Source organism: Amblyomma americanum, chromosome 5, assembly GCF_052857255.1.
Source record: "Amblyomma americanum isolate KBUSLIRL-KWMA chromosome 5, ASM5285725v1, whole genome shotgun sequence".
NCBI lineage: Eukaryota > Metazoa > Arthropoda > Arachnida > Ixodida > Ixodidae > Amblyomma > Amblyomma americanum.
In genome coordinates this window covers 59,001,803-59,023,774 of record NC_135501.1, presented here as the reverse complement: position 1 = coordinate 59,023,774, position 21,972 = coordinate 59,001,803, and the positions used below count along the sequence as shown (strand labels likewise).

Below are 21,972 nucleotides of genomic sequence, written 5' to 3'. Positions count from 1 at the left end.
TTAACGTGCACTGACATCGCACAGCTCAAGGGCGCCTTTGAGTTTCGCCTCCATCGAAACGCTGCCACCGCGGTCGGGTTCGAACCCGGGTACCCCAGGTCAGTAGCCAAGCGCTCTAACCACTGAGCCACCCTTGCGGGTAACAAAGATAGTTAAGGAATTTTTTTCTGCTTTATTAAACTACTTCAAGGAGCACCACATAAACGACGAGACACAAGGAAGTCGTCTGTGCATATTCTCGTATCTCGTCCTGCTGGCGCTGGTCATCACTACGTCTCCCCAACTCGCTTTGAAGGTTCTGTCTCAGCATCAACATAAAATGTAGCACAATCCACTTGTCATAAATTAACATTTTCTTGGTGGTTTCAAATTGCTAGAGTGAATAAGGAACGCAGGGACGCTATTTCTGCAAAAATATACAGTATTTGTCTTCCTATTTTTTTCATCTTGAACATATATCTCACCAATTAAGTAAAAAAAGCGCCGCTGCAACCGAAATGGGGCCAAAGAATGTTGTTTTGCAATAATAAATAAAGTTAGCGATAGTTTTGCCTCGTGCTCAATGTGTTATTTTTCGTTGGTCGCGTAGCCAGGGAAATGTAATTATGTACAGAGTTGATTTTTAATTAAGCTCGATATGTCGAGCGCAACCAATATAATTTCATGCTCTCGAGACACGTTTTCTAGTGAGCGAAAAATTTGAATCAAAATATTTCTTAACCAACATGTCGTGATGTACTAAAGAAAAAGGGAAGCGAGGTTTTCTTATAGCTTTATTTTTGTTAGTTTTTAGTCGTATTCATTCCACAAAATGGTTGAGGGAGGCTTTAAGAGTGGCGTTGCACTGAGACATACGAGTGCTACAGAGGACTATAGTCTTTGATGTCCTCAAGCCAGAACATCGTGCTCCCTCAGTGGAGATCATGGACTTGCAGGGTGATACTTATCGCACCTAAATGCATGCTCAATGCTCTGACAGGTCAGTGTTCATTTCCGCTCCCTTTGTGCAGCATGTATGGCCGAGAACGTTTGGCTAACGACAATGACATCGACGCGGGACCCGCCGGCGACGCATCGTCCTATGGTGACATTGTTTCCCGGGTGGCCGGGATTCAAGATCTTCTGCGGGACATCAGCCGAGCCATCTTCTCTCTCACCGAGAAGGTGAACGGAATGCAGGAGGCGATCGAACGCCAGCGGAAAGAAATCGCTAAGATCATCAAATGGCAAAGGGTTACAACTGAATGACTTCAGGTTGCTATCATACAGAAGGGAAAGAATTCGCCCGATGATGCCTCAGAAGGCAAGCCAGGAGGATTATTCTCAAGCGTCCGTTTGACTCAGCCGTTAAGGACCAGCACTCATGCAATGGAAGTGCCGGCTGAGGCTTTTCTACCGCCGCCTACAAGCAGCTAATGTGAAACATATATATCAGACGATAAAATTTTCTGCTATATAAAGGTTCCAGGAGTAGCGACTTGTCTTTTTCAATCAATATTTTTGGGGGAAATTGTGGGCATTGCAAACAGGACAGAAAGTAGCTGCCGGAATGCATGATCGAGGTTCTTACTTCGATTTTTATTCGTATACATACATTCTATGAAACAATTTACAGAAAAATGCAGACTGACCGTGAGTTTCATTAAAGAAACAGCATCGGTGACAAAGTAATGCTAATTCAAGAGATGGCGGAGATGTCGAGAAAGGTGACTGTAGCATAGTACACTTAACGCATGCCGCTGTGAAAGCGTATTCAGAGCGTGATGTATACCTGGTGACGTGATATGATGTGAACCAGGCATCTCAGCTAAAAGCAACTAAGCTCTTAAACTAGATGGGATGTACTAGCCCACTAAGATCAATTTAGAGCTTTTCACCGTCACGTGGCCTAGTCAGCAGTAATTTTTCTCTCCAAAGTTAATACTTCGTAAACACTAATTAGCTACAGTTTAAGGAATGAAGCCTCCATTTACAAGTTGTAGAAAATGTCGAGAAACAGCTGGCTGAAATATTTATACCAAGTTGCCATATCCACAGCTTTGTTTACCGGACTGATAAGACAGCTTCCACGTCGCAGCTGCTAGTCCGCATCTATTATCGAGTGCATCTGCAAATTCCGATCGAGGCAGCGTTACGGGGAAAAGTGGATGTTGTTCTCTGAGGTGCGTCTTTGGATGATGAAGCAGCAGCGCTGTTAGGTGTTTTGTGCGAAGTTTCGTTTAAGAGCGGTAGGAAAAAGCTGCTTTCCAAAAATGGTACCATGGTGCACACTTTGTTTGCGGTTCTATTTCAAGGAGATCTACAAGTTCCGCACTGATAAATTATACCTGACACCAAAATTTGAAGAGTTCGCTAATTGGTTCTTCATAAATTATATAGTTTCCGGAACAAAAGCCCACTCCTGACTAGGTCATGCGACTCTCAACAGCACTGAGCAAGTTTCACATGTCTATATGACTTTGTATATTTTAAATTCTGGATAGAATTAGCTACAACACCCGCTAAACCACCTGCTGCGAATATCAAGCGCTCAAAATAATTAAGGTCTACCAACACTTCTTTACATATCGCAATTGGCTGTAGCTTATGAAAAAAAATGCAAGGATAAACTTATGATATGTGTAGTTGCCTGTTCAAAGCTCTTTTTTAAATATTGCCTGGACGGTCAAGAAACCTGAAGCGAGCAAGCTGCGAAAACAGCTATATATTCTCAGTGTTGAGTCTGGTGCTTTTACAATAATGAATGGTGTTAGTTTAAGCTGAGGCTTCACTGGAAGGAAGTTTTGGGGCAGTTGTTTCAACGTGTGGAGGAAGAAAAGGAGCCGCAACTTGGGAGACGGGACTTAGGGCGGAGAAGGGGACGCAACAAGTGGTATTGATTTCTTCGGCTGGCTTCACACATGTATCAGAATGTTTCTAACGAGTGAAAGGTGCGCGATGGTCGTAGGGTTGGTGCCGGCTGGAGGTTTTGCAGTGTGGAAATGGGGTGCGTTGGAGGGTCACAGTTCGCGGTGGGTGAGTTGGTTTCCCCTGGCTGGACGGGTACGATGTGGAGGTATCTGGTGAGTAGTTGTTATCCAGGGCAGCTGGCTATTTTACTGCGTCTATACACTCGATTTCGTCGGCCCTTTCCGTTACGCTTCCGCGTGGGCTTCTTGTTGGATGTCGGCCTTGTGCAGGGAGAAGGTAGGTGGGTTGCCGGCGGGTAGCGGTTTTTGAGGAAGGAAGCTTCACTCGCCGAGACTTCCCACACAACGAAGCCCGCATTTTCGCTAGGTGTCACTGCAGCTACTGCTTTCGCAGTGAAACATAACTCTAAGCATTGGCATACAAAGGGAGAGCCAATTGCGATCTGCGAGATTAACTTCCTAAAAAACTTCCTGGAAACTTGTTTGGTGCTTTGTGTAAACTACACGCGATTTCGCAAAGTTATATTTTGATGACCAACAAGCGGCATCTCGCATTAAGGTCTTGTTCACGGTATCGTGACAAGCTGCTATATTGAATATACAATTTCATGTTTTGAAAGTTGCTCAGTAGTTTGGAAATGACAGCAAATAGTCCTAACGCGCAAGACACGCACGTGAGACCGAGCAGAGGGGACAGGGGCAAACCTGTAACTGATTTTATTGGTTTGGAAGTACAACCTTATTTGGCAGTGATAGAAAAAACACGCGCCCCGAAAAGAGACACAAATCAAGTATGTGCTTATGTTATGCAAATCACTGCAGAAATTTCTTTTCAATGGATAGAAACAAACGGATCTATCACTAAGTCATCACCGGGTCTCTTGATATGCTAGGCTTCCAACAGCTCAAGTTCTACTCCGCTCCTGCTCCGGCCTATAAACTCGATAGTCACATGTCGAGGCTCGCAATCGGTGCATACAATGCAATGCTCCCTTGCGCGGTCATTAACCCAGCGGTCCGTCTCCCGTATACCGGCTCGCCCACACTTCAGCGGAATTAAAAAGACGGCAGCCGTTGCACATTTTGAAAACTTCCTTGCATGCTTCATTCCGCATTCATTTGTTCGAGCTCCTTCGTCACTGATACTGAGGAATATCCCGGCGAGCCTTCATGGTGATGAAAACACCGCAGTGATACCAAGCCTGTTACACTCCTTCTTTATACTGTGGACGACTTTGCGCATATAAGGTGCAACCATGGGCTTCGTCTTTACAAGTATCCGTTCACTCCTGGTGTTGCATTTCTTTTTTTTCTTCTTACGCGGGTTCTCAGTCACGGCCAAGAAAACGGAGCGAGGGAAGCCGCAGCCTTTCAACCGGAATGTGAATTCTAGACTACGTTGCAGGTGTACACAATTTAACCGCCCCGAAGGAAGAGTTGGCTATAACGCTTTTCACTTTGTCTTAATGTGCTGAGTCATAAGAGAGTAACTCTTTCTGTTCTCTGTGTTAATTACCCCGAAAGGAACCATGCACTTTCGATAAAAAATGACGGAAAAAACTTGCCCACAAACAGCATAGCATGCTAAGGTGCGAGCCACGACTCGAGAATATCATGATTATAGCCAGGAGCAGTATAGTACGAAAGGTTTTGGAATGTGTACGAAATCAAAAGTATCGGCGGTTCCTACGTCAGTGATGCGTCCGTTTCTTTCCACAGTTTGGAGAGAAAATTTCTGCAGCATTTTGAATGACATGCGCCCTGGCTTTATTTGTATCCTTATCTTCGGGTCCTCTTGGTTTTTTATCATTACCTATATATGCTTGTACTTCAAAACAATAGGATCAATTGCAGGTTTGCAACGGTCCATAGTATAACATTGCGAAAATTCAAGGACAAACGAAGAATTAAACAGCATGAGCTGTTATACTGCGAATCATTACCAACCTTTTCAACTTTCTCTCCTTTGCAAGCTTGCGCCAGCCCCGTCAGCCCCGTCTCCTCTGTCTGTCTTGTGTGTTAGCACTGTTTGTTGCCATTTTAAAACCGGAACCTACACGCCCAGCAAGAAGTACATATAAGGTGGCTCACTGAAATGTAGTTATTTTTGATGTCCCGTAAAATTTTTAGCCTGCCTTACGTAATGATTGAGCTGTAAGCAAAGTAGGCTTACATAAATTGTAGTCCGTGTTTCCTAGTAGGCTGAGTACGTGTTGTAAAAGTTCTCTTTCCGTTGTTCCGAGCCCTTGTAATGCGCCATACTAGTAAGAGGTCTAAAACTGTAGAAGGAATTGTGGATATGGGAGAACTTTGATCAAAAAAGAAAAAAAATAGTGGTTGGGATTTAAAGTATATAGTTCAACCAAGAAGACGTGAGAAAGCATGTGTCTAGCTTGGCTAGCTCAAGGCCGGGTCTTCAGCATGTCTGGCGACGATACTAGACTCGGGTTAAGCTCTGATCCAGGTTAAGCTGATCTTATCTGTTCACCCCGCACATGGAAGTGGATGAAGACGACGATGTGCAATGCACAGCGAAAGAGTGTGCTGCGATTTTACACGAGTAGCGATCGGATGCGGCGATAGCCCTCTTTTGTTCTGACAAAAAGAGTGTACTCGAGGCTCTAAACTTGACTAAACAGTTCTGCGATGTATCAGGCGCGGCTCTTAATTTAGAGAAATCCAAAGGCTTTTGGTTGGATCATTGGGGAACTAGGCCAAGCCACTTCGGTGGTATATGCTGGAACTGTAGCCCTCTTGAGTACCTAGGCGTTCCGCTGCACCAAGTTCGCAACAGTACAGCCTACTGGGATTCACAAACTGTAACTCTACGGCGGCAAACACAGGCTTGGATGGGTAGGGAACTCTCAGTGTTTGCGAGGGCACAGGTCTGTAACATTTTTTTGTTTGCAAAGCTCGCGTATGTCCTTCAAGTCCTGCATTGTGCGAGGAGGAAGGTGCAAGCAATACATAGAATATTTGCAGCATTCGTTTGGCGCTCTCAATGGGAGCCGATGAGGCGTGACAACTTGTTCCTTCCCTTAGAGGGTGGTGGAGTGGGCCTTGTTCACCTGTTCGTGAATCAACTCGTTTCCCGTTTTTTCTTTTTCAAATCGGCAAACGACCCGTTTCTGGTAGCTGTGCTCATTAGGCGGCTTAGTTTTCATTTGCCTTACTTATTCGCACCGACTGTGCAGGCTCGTGAGGGGACTTTATGGGGATTTCTTAAGGAGGTTGCTGACACTTTCAATTTTCTCACTGTGCGCATCTCTTTAGATTACCTGTATAGCCTCTCGAGAAAGCAGATGACCCAGGCTCTCACTGAGTCTTTGTTCCCTACACCATTGTATTGGCAGCCTTATCTGGGGTCTTTGGACATCAGTGTTCTAAAGCGTGTTAGGCGGATGTGCATTCAGGCAGCCGCTAAAACGTTCTTTTTCAAACTACACTCAGCGACGCTGCCTGTCAAGACATTTCTTAATGACAAGGGGATGTTTGTACCCTGGAATGTGAATTGTCGTCTGTGTAACGTGCCTGAGACAATTGATCATTGCTTCATCCTGTGCCGTGATGTCATGTTCTTTTGGGACATACTACAACGAACTCTTAAGAAGGACATTGAATTACACCATACACTATTAGATTTCTGCCTGTTGACAAAAACTCTGTTGTGCCTTATGACGTGTTTGTGTTGATGGGACTATTCAGTCTTTGGAAAAGCCGTATGATGGACAGACATGCCGAGCCACCAAGATCGTCCAAATCTGTGTTTCGGGAACAGTGTGCGTTGGTGAGGAGTGTATATGCTGCTCGCGACGAACCTCCAAGCTGGCTGCCGTGCCTAGATGCTTGTGTGTGCCTCCCTGAATTTTGATGTTTTGATGGGGATGCAGTGGTGAGTTAGGGCTATGGGGGGCTCATATTAAGCAGCCCGGTAACTTGAGACGCGAACTAGTCCGATTGAAGGTTCCTCCTTTCTACAGAAGTTCTTCCATGCAATAAAGAAAAAAAAATGCGGCGATAGCATAGTGCTCTCATGCAGTGGCCAGGAAAGCAACTTGATCTTTTCGCGCCGCCGTGAGTTCGAAACCCAGTCCTGGCAAAGTTTATTTTATTTCTGCTCATAGTGTTTTTATGCTACATTTGACAGAGGTCACCCCAAGGTCACCCTCATGTGGGGTACGGCTTGCGCACCGATCTTTCTGACCTATTCCGAGCTTACCCGTATTACTCCGAGGCTTCACACAAGATTCTTAGTTGGGACCGGGATAAGTAGTGCTTTTGCCCTAAAACTTCTCTAGTCTAGGGACTGCGCAATAATTCATATATTTCTAATATTCTAGGAAAACTCAAATATTAATCATTTTTATTCGATTACATGCGCAGTTCTTCTGTATACCAGCTGATTCACCCAAGTCTATACAATTTTTTGAATAGGCTTTTTTAATTAGAAGCCAACCTTTATCGGAATAGCCTTGTCAGCGGCGTATTAGATAAGAATCCTGTAAGATGTGTTAACTAGCAGGATTGTTAGCTGATATTGAAGAGTTTAGTTTCTATTTACTGTTAGGCTTACTAATCATTGATAGTCTTCATAATTATTGATAGTATACAGACATCGCTATCGCAGTGGCCTTCAGATAAGAGGAGCATAAAATCCACTTGATCTCAGGCTGCCAAGCGCAGTATCAAAATGACGCAAATGGCACCATATCGGCAAAGGCACAACGTACGTTAGCAAATCTAAACCGCCAGCTTCCTGAAACTGTATTCATCTGGAAATGGCGACACGAGCTTTTCAGCGGTGATCAGCGCGCAAGGAGTAGCCCGTAGGCTTACCGCACTACACGGGCTTGCGAAAGCATGTAGGCCGCCAAGAAATTCCCAGTCTCAAAACCGTAGTCCGTGTTCTTCAGCTAAAGCCTAGATGACCAAAGGCAGCTGATTCACCGGGTGCTGCAGGCGGCTAAGGCAGTACACGCTGAGAAATTCTGGACAACCGCATTTTTCTACAGGAAATTTTTTATGAACGGAATTTTTTCATTAGTCGTAAGGTTTCATTGTAAGAATAAACTTATCGGGAGATCTTTCCACGGCATCCTTGCATTTTTTTCTTGTTAAACTTTCTGCTACCATAAAAAATGTTCCCTATTGGTTTTCTAAGGCAGTAGTAGCTACTCGATGCAAGTGATGGACAAGCTTCATCGGAAGAATAAACCATTGCCTGTAATATTTTATAGCAGCACCTCAAAATATTCCACAGCAGCTTTACATTCGAAATTGATGTCCAAGAGTCCTCTACTTGTGGAGCTCTGTACTGTGGCCATCCCACATTGGGGCACACAAAGTTCTTTACTGATTAGTATGCTTATCACCACCATCATATTACAAGCGTTTCAGAAAGCAGCTATCGAATGCGCGTCTTATGTACATTAAATGGCACGGAATATACAACCAAGTATAGGTCCTCTAAAGAGGGAAGATAACTTACAAACAGTTTTTAAAAATTCCGGCTTTCCTGCCTAGCGGTGGCCTGCGTTGCCGAGTCTTCCAGCTAACCCTCGCACAACACGTTATGCAGCGCTCGTGTAATCGGTGATACGAAGCTCTCACTGGAGAGATTTAGCATAGCGTAGACGTTTACTAACGGATACGTATGCCGGTGTTTTGTACGCCTGTTGCGCATGGGTAGTGGTCTCACCCGGCCGCGCACTCGCCACTGTGTTTGCGCAGCTCCCTTAGGTTAAACCGGCATACGCATCCACTAGCACGTCTCCGCTATGCTAAATCTCTCTATTGGCTTGACAGAAATGCAGTGAACAAGGCAGGGTGCATGGCGGGAAGGATACCTCAGGATGTTTCCTTGTCCACAGGATCGTTAATTGTCTCTCAATGACGAGAGAGCGAGAGGCAAAAAAAAAGTAAACAACCAAGCCGGACTGGCTGTGTAACGCTTTCGTGGGTGGAGTGCGGTGCTCATCTGTAATGTTTGTTTTTTCTTCCTCGGTCTGCTACATCAGCAGAGCGTAGCAGCCCAGAGGCAGTATTTAATCGCCAATATCTCTGGTGCTAAACACCCTCTATCAAATATTTTAGCACAATTGATGATAGGCGATGGATATATGAGTGTTTTCTTTTTTTGACAGTTGTGGTACATTGTCTCGGTGCCCCTTTAAGGCTTTGTATGCCACTTTTGCTGAGACTGAATTATTGCCGATAATGGAGTAAGATAGTCAGAAGCACCGAGTCCGTTGATAGATGGGGATCAATTTCAATACATCCGAAATATCTTCCTGGGACATGATATGTCCTCCTTTGAGTAAATGGATGAGAACGTAAGGGTTGGGGCACTAATCCGCCTTCACCAAACCATCCCCTACAGAAACAACTGAAAGGAAACTTCCCAGCTCTTTCGGCCTGCTCACATCGGGATGCTTTGTGTGCACTCCGTGGTGCTCCCTCAGCGTCTTTTGATTTTTCACTAGTTGCTTGCAGTTGCCCATATCCTCTTCGGAATGCGATTTCACAGAATGGTTAATTTATTTGGTCTAACGTCCCAAAGCTACTCAGGCTATGAGGGGCGCCGTAGTGGAGGGCTTCGGAAATTTCGACCGCCTGGTGTTCTTTAACGCTCACTGACATCGCAGAGTGCACTGGGATCTAGCATTTGGCCTCCATCGAAATTCGACCGCCGCGGCCGGGATCGAACCCGCGTCTCTCGGGTCAACAGCCGACAGCCATAACCATTGAGCCACCGCGGCGGGCCTTTCACAAAATTAAAAAAAAACAGCATTGTTGCTGGAGCGCCCCGGGAGATGATTAATGGGTAAGTTTACAGATTACCCCTGTCGTAACTACTGGGAAGTCCTTCGTCTGTGCCTTTTATTACCAGCTGTATACTTTTTGTATCGTACAAAACGAAAGTTAGTGTCTCATAGCCAAGAAAGCCCGCCGCGGTGGCTCAGTGGTTAGAGCGCTCTTCTACTGATCCGGAGATTACCCGGGTTGGAACCCGACCGTGGTAGCCGTGTTTCAATGGAGGCGAAACGCAGAAGGCGCCCGTGTGCTGTGCGATGTCAGTGCACGTTAAAGATCCCCAGGTGGTCGAAATTATTCCGGAGCCCTCCACTACGGCACCTCTTTCTTCCTTACTTCCTTCACTCCCTCCTGTTTCCGTTCCTTAATGCGCGGATCAAGTATCCACCGAGATATGTGAGACTGTTACTGTGCCACTCCCTTTCCTCAAAAACCATTTTCCCTTTCATCTTCACAGTCAGGAAAAAGAAGAGTGGTCGGAAGTTACTGCTGTTCAGTTTCCGCACCAGTGATTTCTGCTGTGATGCGGAAATTGTCCACTAGGAAAAGGCTGCCTGTGGCTCTGAAACGAAGACTACGGGGGAAAGGGAAGGTGGCAGGCTTTGGTAGCTTTGCACCCGTTTTGGGGGAGTGTGTTCGTTATTAGGTTTAGGGGTGCGAAAGGGTGCAAGAGAAGGAGAGGGTTGTTGGGCGCCTCGCACCTTGGGCGCTCTTGAAGGCAGCTAAACACCTGTGTGAAATAACGCAGATTAAGGTTCTTCTGCCTCTTTTCCTGTCCTCAAATCATATGTGCTGTGTGCGGAAGCAATGTTTTGGACCATTTTAGTTAAGAAACAACTCTGGTGGTAAAGCTGACTCGTGAAGCTTGCGTGAGCTTTCACAATAAAAGGTGAAACTTTGGCGAGGACCGGTGTGTCTCACTGTCGGTGTCTCCGTTTTGTTTGCGCCGTCATTTCCATTATGAATAGCTTCCAACTAGCCCAATTGTGCATTCTGTTGACGGCTACGATCTAGGAATGGAATAATGACAACTTGTCTCGTTACCTGTCCTTTTTACGTACCTCCAAAGTCGAATCACCATCTTAACGATATTGTAAACGTAAGTTATAATAAGCGCTTTGCATCATTTCTGGCTAAGACTGGAATTTGTCAGTTACCATTTTTTCCAGAAAATTTAACACTGCGTTCTTTCTTTTTTAAACTAATCAGTATCCTAACGACCCTTTGTGATTTCTAATGGCCTTCATAAAGTTTTAAATATACAAATAATATAGTGGCTCCTAGTCAAAATAAATAATATAACACAGCAGCAAGCATTATATAGCTGGGGTGATTTGATTTAATTACAGCTTAAACGTTACAGCTTTGTTATCAAACTAATTCAATAGCTCACCGGTTTACTGTATGTATTTTGATGAATATTGAACTGTACAGCACAAAGTGTTTTACGTCCCAAAGCGTAACATGGGCTATAAGGGTGGCCGTAGTGAAGATGTTCGGAATAATTTGTACAGACAGGTGTTATTCAGAATGCGCTGACATCGCACAGTACTGGTGCCGCTAGCTTTTCGTATTGTTTGAAACGCTTTCGCCGCTTCAGAGATTGGCATCGTAGTAGGGAAATATAAAAAGCATCGAGTTAACTGGAATGCTTTTGACCGTCACAATTCCTGTTACCAGAGGATAGGAAACGTTTCTTTGCATTCGACAAATTCAGCCCGCGAAAGTACCCCAACAAAGATTTGAATGTACTTCACAGGTCCAATCAATTGCAGTAAACCGCATGACTACTTTTGATTGCGTTGATAGACAATTGGCCTACAATGAAATTCCGTCGCTACATGCCAACTCTATCAAACTAGACTGACACGTACAGTCGCCATTGAACGACTGATGTTTGTTGCCCGCGCACCGGAAGGGCATAAGCACGTTGCCAGACTGGCTGGTATGCATCGTACAATTTCAGCTGTTACCAATACATCCTCTCTTTTTTAAACGTAGAGAAGCTTACTGTACGGTAAGTCGTTTACAAAAGGCAGCGAATGATACGCTAGACCGGACATCCTAATGGTGGTAGTCCAATAGGCGGCGAAGCATTCTGATGGTTGATGATCGGCGGCTTGCTTCTGCACCAACCACTCCAGTCGGTCCAAAAGACGCAGCATAAAGCTTTTCTGTAGTAGTCTCTGCTGCTCCTCCTGGAGCCGGCGCAGCTGGCTTCGACCCTGCTTGCTGCCTGGGTGTCACTTCTGTCTCTGCCAAACCAAAAACGCCAGCTGGTCTAGTAGGTGCTGGAGGGAAGCATTTTACAGCAGTCGTTGCTTCTATGGCTGGCAAAGATGCGGAAAGTGGTCCGAGCTGTAAAGGCGCAGCACACAGCCCCCTGCTGCCACTGTTTATCTTGCACTCACTAATGGAGTGACAACACTCATGAGGACCTGCTCGGCTCTTGTCACTTCCTGCAACACTTGATGACTCTCCCCACCTTCTGCGCTACGTCCTGTAGGATGAACCTGCTGCGGTATAGAGTTGGAAACCTCTTACATTTTTCGTTACTCTCCATCTATTTTCCATCCTCTTTTCAACGTGTACGATCTGGGGGCCCCAAAATTCGAAAGTTAACTTCTGTGTCCTACCTGTTCCCAGACCTAATCCGAACACAGTCTCCAGGCTGGAGCGGCAGCAGCTGCTGTCCTGTACCAGGGCATGAGACTGCATGCTCGTGATATGAACTTGGATATTCCCAGATGTCTCCGATGCAACCGAGAGACCACTTACTTTCGAAACTCGGAGGCAATGACAAAGTTGGTACCTTTCAGCACTACGCCGTCCACCATCGACAGTTAATAAGTGTCCTTTTTCTATTGCCAGTTCATAGGCCCTGACACCTGCAGTTATTCTATCACTTGCTCTAATTCCGTACCCCAAGCTGTCGCATATTTCAATTTGTTCATTGTTCTCTGAAACACCCGGTCCTCAAGTCACTTGTTTCATGTCCTTCTAAGTCCTCTGATAAGTTATCTTACAAGAATTGTTCATGCATCCTTGACAGGAGGTCGGCAATAACAAGTTTTCTCCCAGGAAAAAAATCCAACATCTGGTAATATTTCAGCAATTGAAGAAATAGCCTTTGAATTTGAGGTGGTACATGTCCCCGAGTCCTTTCTTAGGGATCGCTATCAACGGACTTTGATAAGTCTCCATCACAACTCTACGACCTGAAGCAAACTATTGAAAGTTATTTCATTCAAACATTAATTCAAGAGCTTCCTTTTCAATCCGAGCGTATCTGCGCCAAGCTTCTGTCAGCACCCACCATGCATGCTACTGAAAAAGGGCTGCACACAATGCAAATGCCGATGTCGGTGGACAGCTTCGTAAATATGAATGAGTCAAAACTAGCTTGCGTTAGCATTTTAGAGATTGGTCAACTCGATGTCGTGAAGTCTTGTGTGTGCAAAAATAGTCCTCGCAGAACAAACCACGAAGTGACTCTCTTTTACTTGCTATGTTCTGCAAGTACTTGCTGAAACAGTGCACTGCGCCAAGTAACCGCAAATTCTTTCTTTTTGTGACTGGTTTTTCTCAATTACCTAGGCATCTGCTTTTTCTGGGTTCAGTTTCAAGCCTTGCTCACTTATTATGTCTCCCAGAAAGTTGATTTGTTTCATTCCAAATTTCAACTTGTCTCCGTTAAGTGTGAGAACTGTCGGACTGGCTGTTATCAAGACGTTGTAGTCTTTCCTGATGCTCTTGCCATGAGGCACGCCAAACTAAAATGTCATCGAAGTAGATAAATACACCAGGTAAGCCATCGAAAATTTCAGTGTCCTTTGAAATGTCTCTGGAGCGAATGCCACACCGAAGGGAAGTCTTCAGAACCGGTAACGGCCAAATGGACTGCTAGATGGGCATATCCGCGAAGACTTTTCTTCAAAGGAGACTTGGTGGCATGCGCTCTTGGCATCAAACGTGCTGAAATACTTCCTTGCAGCCAGTTCGCTTTCTATCTCCCCCTGCCCCTGCGTGGAAGCTGAAAGTGTTCCCTCTTCAAAGCCTCGTTGACTTTTCTGGGATCTATAAAAGCTCGAAGTTTACCGTTCTTCTTTCGAGCAATAAAAAGTGGCCTTACCCGGTCAGATGGCTCTCGCACCTTGGCAATGGCGTCTGCAATCTCTACACGATCGAGCTCTTTCAGCTGTGACCAAATTACACGAGGTACCCACCGAGCCCACTCGGCGACTTCATGGGCGCCATCTTGGAGCGTCATGCTGTGTCCATTAATTGTCCGTTACACGCGAACAAATTGGGACGCTGCCGGCGAACGCACTAGGACATGTCCTCAGCTTTGTTGATCGCTCTAACCCTATTGACAATGCCAAACTTCTCGCTATCTTGCGGGCCTGAGATCGCCTGACGGCTGTACTTCAGGACAATAATTCCATCAGTGCAGTGTCAGCACAAATCCGAACCGGCAAGCACACCTTCACCATGTGCGTTAATTTTTTTCAGCCGCAGCTGCGTAGCACTACCCTGGGTGGCTGAGGCTGCCGCTTGGTTCACAGGGCTACAAGTCGCGCGGCATAAGTTTGGCCGGCGCGTCGGTGTCGACTTTAAGCTGCACTTCTTGTCACGAAATCAGACTCGCTACCTCGCAGTCGCGCTGATCGACTGCGAGGTAGCGACAAAGATTGGCACAAACCTACAAACACCGCAAGCACACAAACATTCCGAGATCTTTCTCGTGGTTGACCCGTTGGAATAGGGCATTCGCACTAAAAAGGAAGGGACAGCGCCGAGAGAGAGCGCTGACTTACAGCTGGTAATTCTGCTCACGATGCACATAGCTGTAGGGTGGCACATCGATCACATCATTGTTCGGATGAAATTTCGGCAGCACAAAAGGAGCTCGCTAATGCCGCCTAATCTCCGATAGTGATGGAAGTTACAACCGCTGAAGTGATATTCACCGCCGAAGGAAGATTTTTGTAGTATCATGTAGATCAAGCGGCACGCTGGTTGAGAAAAGATTGAAGTCTGGTAACTTCTATCTGAAAAACGGAAGGTTCTGCTGAAATATTTCATGCATTCGCATGGCCTTCTTAAAAGGCTAATATAACGACGGCATTGCTAAGGAAACCATCGTTGCGGCTGAGGAAAAACTGCGCTCCTGTGCAGCATAACAGACTGCAGCGCCAAAAATTTGGGCAGGGACCAGATGCCAACCCAGTTTCAACTTTTGGGAAGCCGCTTGATGAAAGGGTGCCAAGTAAGAGAGCTACAATGGCTGCAAAGAGGGAAAATCATTACGCTTGTTGCACATAGTCAGGCAGATCCCTTCTAGTCTTTCACGACTCCTGCTCTCGCAGCGTGATAAAAGGAAAGTTTGAGTGTAGAATATTGTGCGAGTCTTTCCGTCTCAGGGGACAACTTAGAAGGCGGAAGAAAGCCAAGCTGTAGTATCGCTCTTCCATAATAGTGGTGCGTTGGTCTCGGTTGTTCACATTTATCTTGAGGATGAGACCATTTGCACGTCGGGTGGCTCACAAGTGTTGGTGAGCGAGCAACGTTTCAGTTTGGCTGGCAAGGAGTTTTCTTTGCTGGTTAGAGTCTAGCTTGGAAGGTTTCCTCGTATGGTAGCCGCTAGTGCACGTCCTACCAAGAGCGACGCTTGGTTGTGGGTTCAGTTCATATCTGCTGGCTTGCATGGGTCACGTCCCTCTCACAGCCGCCTGCATCCCTTTCGTACGGGTCAGTACTGCGAAGTGTTTTTCGATGCTTTGCCGGAAATATGAACTTTTGGTTCTATACCGCCACGCTCAAGCACACCTGATGCACTGTTTTGTCTTGAGGTTTATGGAGAGGTCTTTCCTTTATCGCTATAAGGAAACACCCGTGCCCTGAGCCATAATTACACCTCTCGCTCAGACGGACGGGGGCGGCTGCCGAACCGAGCGTGATCTTGACGCTGGTTATGGAGCATCTGCCCTTGAAGGCGTGCAACGAGGTTGCGCGTACTGGGCATACTTTGTGCGATCATCGTCAGCCGCTACGTAGCTGCGGCGTCTGCAGGCAGAAAAACGTTGGGATCTCCGCTGAGCAAAGAAGAATGTCTGAACTACGCTCTGTGGGTGGAAGAATGATAACTTTCGCAGCTGCACTGGTCCTGAGCTTCAGTGTCGTCACCGCATCTAAAGAGGGTGAGTACCTTCAAACCGCTTACATAAGGCTCCTACTAGCCTTATTAATGCTTAGCTTATTTTATGGGGGTTTAACATCTCAAAGCGGCTAAGGCTATGGGAGACGCCGTAGTGAAGGGCTCCGGGAATTTCGAACACCTGTTGCTCTTTAACGTGCACTGACACCGCACAGTACACGGGCCTCTAGAATTTCGCCTACATCGAAATTCGACCGCCGCGGCCGGGATCGAACCCGCGTCATTCGGGCCAGCAGCCGAGCGCCATAACCACTCAGCCACCACGGCGGCTATTAATGCTTAGAATTCACTTGACTTGTGCAACAGTAGATAAAGTTAAATGTTCCGAGAGGTTCGTGATGTGAAGAAGATGAGCGGAATTTGAACCAGAGAAAAAAACGGAAATTGAACACGCGCTCAGAAAGGAAATAGCGCTGGCATAGTCTGACACTGCTATACTGGAACCATGGCCGGAATGAAACACACTCCTTAATAAACTAATTTGTGCTTCAGGCGCTACACCTCCCCCCTACCCAGTGTGTCGCCCGGAATGAAGAGTGTGTGCCTGAAGCGGGTGTTGTACAGGCGGGACGTTAAAGAAGTGTATTTTAAGACCCTTATGAGCACCTTCCTTTGGATTTCATTCGAAATACATTCTCATAACGGAAAACGCAGGAATTCACTAAAAGACGCAATTAAATCGAATTCTTAAGTAGCTGAATTGTTCCTCAGTCCATCACTGCAATAGAGATAAAGGGCCACGACTATGAATTAGTTAGTGAGCGTCCGCGTCAACATTCAAGTTGTCTGTTCTCTGCGTCGACCCTTTGTGATAATTTTTCTTTTCTGAGTGTTGCCTCATTTCTGAGTTATGTTTAGTTCAGCTGCTCCAGCGCAACTTTGAGCTGCCATCTCACGACTGCATTTAGCTGCTCCTCTCGAAGGCGAAATTCTTCCATTTCTGTGCAAATTATGCAACACTTGGGAACTTAGCGAATACCAGATTCTGCTTTACAGTGGGGACGAAGGCTGCTGATTTAATGAAGGGATTATTGTCGGCCCGCGCATTCCTTGTGCAAGGTTACTGAGAGGCGTAGGTGTGATAGCTAGAAATCCGAAAAACGGGCACAGCAGCAAGCAGCGTCTGACTTAGGGGAACAGATCCAGATGAATATTACATTTTGCTTCACTGCGTAAAGTTTTTCAAGAAAATTGATAACGAAGACCGCACTCGTCAAATGCAAAGTAAAAAAAGCACCTTCCTTCTTCCCTTGAGCGCCCAAATCAAGCTCCAAAGTTCAACTTCTTAATTATAAGAGCGCAAACCAGACACCAGGCGGAACAGACCGGAATCTGGTTAGATATTTCTTTCTAACAATAACAGGAATTTTTCTAACGCGCATCCTAGCAGCGTCATTCTGTCAACGTTTGATATTACCTGTTAAATGCGTTGAGGGTTGAAATTATTATTCGTTCAATTTTATTCTTGCAATAATCTGTGTCAGAGGGCTTTAAATATTGACTTCTGCGTTCACAATTAAATTGATTTCATTTTGCAGAAATGTTCTGGTGGATCTTCAGGTAATAAAATTTTTGTGACAGCTTTGCAGGGCTTGTCAATGTTTTGACAGCTATCGAAGTCTGTGTGTTGTTGCCTAGAGTCCGGAAAGTACGATGGCACCGCGCGTCAGCCGCTATGTTACAAGGATTGCTGAGGGGCGACAGCATGGCCTACATCTTGATCCGTACACTTTCTTCTGCCTTCCGGTCTTGTTGCTGATTTTATGAACCGGCAGAATTTAAATGCTGCTGCAGTTTCTCGGAAGGCAGAATATAAAGACATGACGAAAAAAATGGAGTGCAAGGCCATCCAGTATCACTAATAATCTTCGTAAAACCGAGCGAGAAATGCGCTCGAATAGGCGTGTGACAGTGGGTGAAGGACATGAACTCTTCCCTAAGTGTCGAAGACCGTGACTTTTCAAGCTGTCGCCCGCAGATTAACTTGGATACAATATATAATGCGCAAGGTGTGTGCCCAAGAAGCTGTCCGGCGACCACTAAAGGAAAACAATAGGATACGCGCTTAACTCTCTCTCGTGCTACGCTCGGTAACGATATACTCTACTCAATAGTGAGTGGTGCAGAAACATGGGTTTTCCGTCACAGAGCAGAATACAAACAGCAATCAACACAACGGCGCCATACAAGAAAACTGAAGAATTCCATTTCAATTAGCAAACTGAGGGCGATAGATCTCTAGGACAGACATGATATTCTGCTCATGGACTTCGTCCGTCCAGGCACAACAATAAATGCTGCTGCATAGTGCAAAGCGTTGGAACTGCTTTGGGAGTAGATTCAAAACAAATATAGGGGACTACTGACTGCTGCAGTACATCTGCTAAACATAATTATGACAACAGCTTTGTTCATTGTCCAATTCTTCGAAAGATATCTGGGATGTTTTTTTTTATTTCTCGAATTCTATGTGTCTATTATCCGTGTGACTGATTGATGTGCATGTTTCGTTTACCGCTCGTCAGTTATTTTATGCACGTGTGCTATTTTATGCACGGACAATGAGGTCGTACAGGAGAAAATTGGCAAAAGCAGTAGCAGTACTGGTAGGGAGGGCCGGCGTGATTGCGTAGCGCGTGGCATAGTCCGTAGCAACTACGACCCGTTTGTTTCCGGTTGTGGACTCAGTAAACGGGCGCAAAAGATCCAAGCCAACACGATAAAAATTTCAGGGGGCAGTTGGAGCATGCCCGCTGAGAGAGTGGCAGGACATTTCCGGCGCTGGCACTGGTCGTAGGCGCGATATCGGCGTACGGTCTGGTAGAGGCGGGGCCAATAGAAGAGACGACGCACGCGGGCGTAAGTACGCGAGGCACACAGATGTTCAGCGGTGAGGAGGTCATGGAGCTCGTGGAGGACATCGGTGCGCAGGTGATTTCGCACAACGAGCAGGAGGTCAGGGCCGGCGAGGTTCAGGCTTCTGTGGTATAGAGTGTCATGATGCAGCACAAACCGGCGCAGAGCAGGGTAAGATGGGGAGGAGTTGAGGCGGTCAATAATAGAGCGGAGCTCGTTATCCCGTCGCTGCTCATCGCCAAAGTCAGTAATAGCAGAGAGCGAGAACAGGTGAGCGGTGCAGTCACTGCCAGAATGGTCAGAAGAGTCAACGGGATATCGGGAGAGGCAATCCGCATGGGTGTGTAGCCGACCGGACTTATAGACCACGGTGTGGTCGCAGTGTTGTAGGCGTAAAGCCCAGTGACCTAGTCGGCGAGTAGGATCTTTCAGAGAGGTGAGTCAGGACAGCGCTTGGTGGTCTTTGACAACCGTAGAAAGGCGGCCGTATAAATGCGGGTGCAATTTTGCAAAGAGCCCCACCACGGCCAAGCGCTTGCGTTCCGTGATGGAATAATTGCGTTATGATGTATAGAGAAGGCGGTTAGGGTTATCGGTGGCAAGGTTAGAACGTACCCGTAATGTAGATGATGTCATCATGCGCCCCTCGCTTGGCGCTGTGCACTGAAGAGAAGCTTGAAGGCCGTCGCGATTTTAAGAGCCTATTAGGCCGCCATTTCAAACGCTAGCCCATAAAGACTTTGCGTGCTTCCCCTTAAAATTTCCCGCATTTCAACCGTTTAAGCTGGTTGATTTCTAAAACGCTTGGAATTGCCCTTTATAGGCCGTACGGGGACTGAAAAATTTTCAGAAAAATCAATGAAAGAAGATTAAGAATTCCACTTCGTAAACTGCGGCTTATCTGAACATATTACGCCTAGTGAAAATGGCTCAGAACATACCGGCCCCGAAAGGGCAGAAACTTCAATTCAAGGTTGTTTACGTCAGACACAAAAAATTGGAGAGCACTGCAGCCTTCTGCACTGTTGAACATCAGCAACTTTTTTTTGCAAGTCATCGTTGTCACATGACACTTATCGCTTGACCCTTGGATGATGTCCGCAACTTTTTTGCAAGTCATTGCTGTCATGTGACACTTATCCCTTGACCCTTGGATGATGTCGGGAACTTCTTTCCAAGTCGTCGTTGTCTGACATCAGTACACATCCTCAACACAGTTCACCGTCGTACACAACACAACGCGTTCACTTCGCGCTCCCCTAACAGGCTTGAACCAATCACCCTTCGTTGCGTATGCGTTGCGCGCCCGCCTGACACACATAGGGATTTGGGTCGGGCGCACTCTGCTCACAGGTCCTGTATACGCCACTCTTGACACAAGAAATGCTGTCGCAATAAAGATGTTTTCTTCCGAACTTAAATGAAGAACCCTTGCCTCTCCGCATGGGCGCACAGATAAGAAAGATTCCAGCTAAAGCAACAGGAGAAACTTTCGTGACACATCGCAGCTTATATCGCCCCTTGTTGCAGGTAGCAGAGCCGCACCACAACTGACCGACTGCACAGAACATGGAGTCTCTCTGTGCTACACGCAGTACGCCATGATTTTTTACACTCTGGAACTTCAAAAGAACCACGGGCAAGAATTCTTCGACAATATCTTCAACAAAACCTGCAGGTATGTGTTTTTTTTCTGATCCTTGGCCCCGAACATAGCTTACACACTGAAAACGCGCAACATTTTTGAGCCTCATCAATGTTACCGCTTAAGACAGCTGCCAAATATTGGAAACCACCTCAGAAACAATGACGCAAACGTGGCGCGCTAATAAAAGAAAATAATTGTTGCGTTGGGTCTGCTCTGATAGCGGGCACAACGGGTAGCGAAGAGCCGCGTCAGAAGTCGGGCTGCAGGCACTCGGACATCGCGTTTACGCCGATGCAGAGACGGGTCGAGGAATAAAGAAACATAACACAGGTTTACTTACATGGCGATCAAGCAGATTTCGGTACTTAAAGTGAGCACTGCGGCTCGTTTTAAAATTGTCCCCTGTCCCCGGGTCTCTAGTTGGGGAGTTTAGTTTAATTAAAAGCTTCCTATGACGTTCCTTTGAGTCATGTGAACTTTCTTCGGGAACCGCCCACCTGGACGTCACCGATACACTCTCGCCACTTCCGGCGTCCAGGCTGTTCCTGCAGCAGACAAATGAGCACGGAAGGCGACCCAAGTGGTGGGGAAGGTCAGACACCTGCAGCACAGCTCTGTGTGAGAACGCAATGTCGAAGCGGCAGTCGAGCACAGGGTTCCGCACACGGGAAGAGGGGAAGTCTCTTAAGAACAACGAGTATACTGGCGCCGTTGCTGGCTGTAACCAACTTCTATCGCGTCAACCGCCCGCCGTCACCGCCGACGCACGATGGCATGCCGCTGTGCCTCAAGATGACGGCCGTCATGAACTTTCTTACGCAGCGGACGGCCATCTCGACGCCGTTCTCTCGATGCATATAAGGACTTGAAACAACACCGGGAGCAGCCGGGAGGAAATTTCCTAGACAAGCGGATGTTCATCTGAAAGCCACTGTCTCCAAGCTCAGAATATTTCGAAACGTAACAGAATACACGATGTAAAGTAGTTTAGCAGACAGCGGTAGTTCCGTGTAAAGGTTAGAGTAGATAAGTGTGTGATTGCGGTAGCAGCATACCGGGTATTTCACCGAAGATATTCTGCAATTTTTTAAAATCAGCTTTTGGAGTTCGTAGAGCACTTTTTCCGGCTTAGCATTGTCAGCGGTATAGCGCATCATAAAACAGCTTAGAGGGGCTAACTAGTAGGGTGGTGAACTAATATTTAATAGTTAACTATTTAACTACACTATTTTCGTCTTCTTATTTTTTTGTGAGCCATGTAACTCACTGTAAGTAATATCTATCCATATTAGGTATTGAAATTTCTAAAACGCAGTTACCCGAGGCGCTGTGGCCCAACAAATTTTGCCTACATCGCTCCATTATACGCGTATATGCGCTTTGGAAGATCTTGCAGGCAAAACAATGCCTCCAGGGCATGTAACTTGTCCAAACCGCCAAACTTTGCTAGGCACAGCACCGGGGGTAAAGGCGTTTTCGGAATTCTGTCGACTGATATCGATATTACTTGTAGTGCGCTACAATGCTCT

The 21,972-nt window shown here is 46.3% G+C and overlaps 1 protein-coding gene across 1 annotated transcript in view; it reads left to right on the top strand.

The window, feature by feature from the left end:
- The window catches only part of LOC144132480 (uncharacterized), a 48,437-nt gene that overhangs the window by 13,729 nt on the left and 12,736 nt on the right, over positions 1–21,972 (top strand). Inside the window, exons 6-7 of the mRNA XM_077664922.1 lie at positions 15,651–15,922; positions 20,326–20,473. Of these exons, the coding sequence (XP_077521048.1) occupies positions 15,651–15,922; positions 20,326–20,473 (420 nt within the window). The remainder of the gene's footprint in view (positions 1–15,650; positions 15,923–20,325; positions 20,474–21,972) is intronic.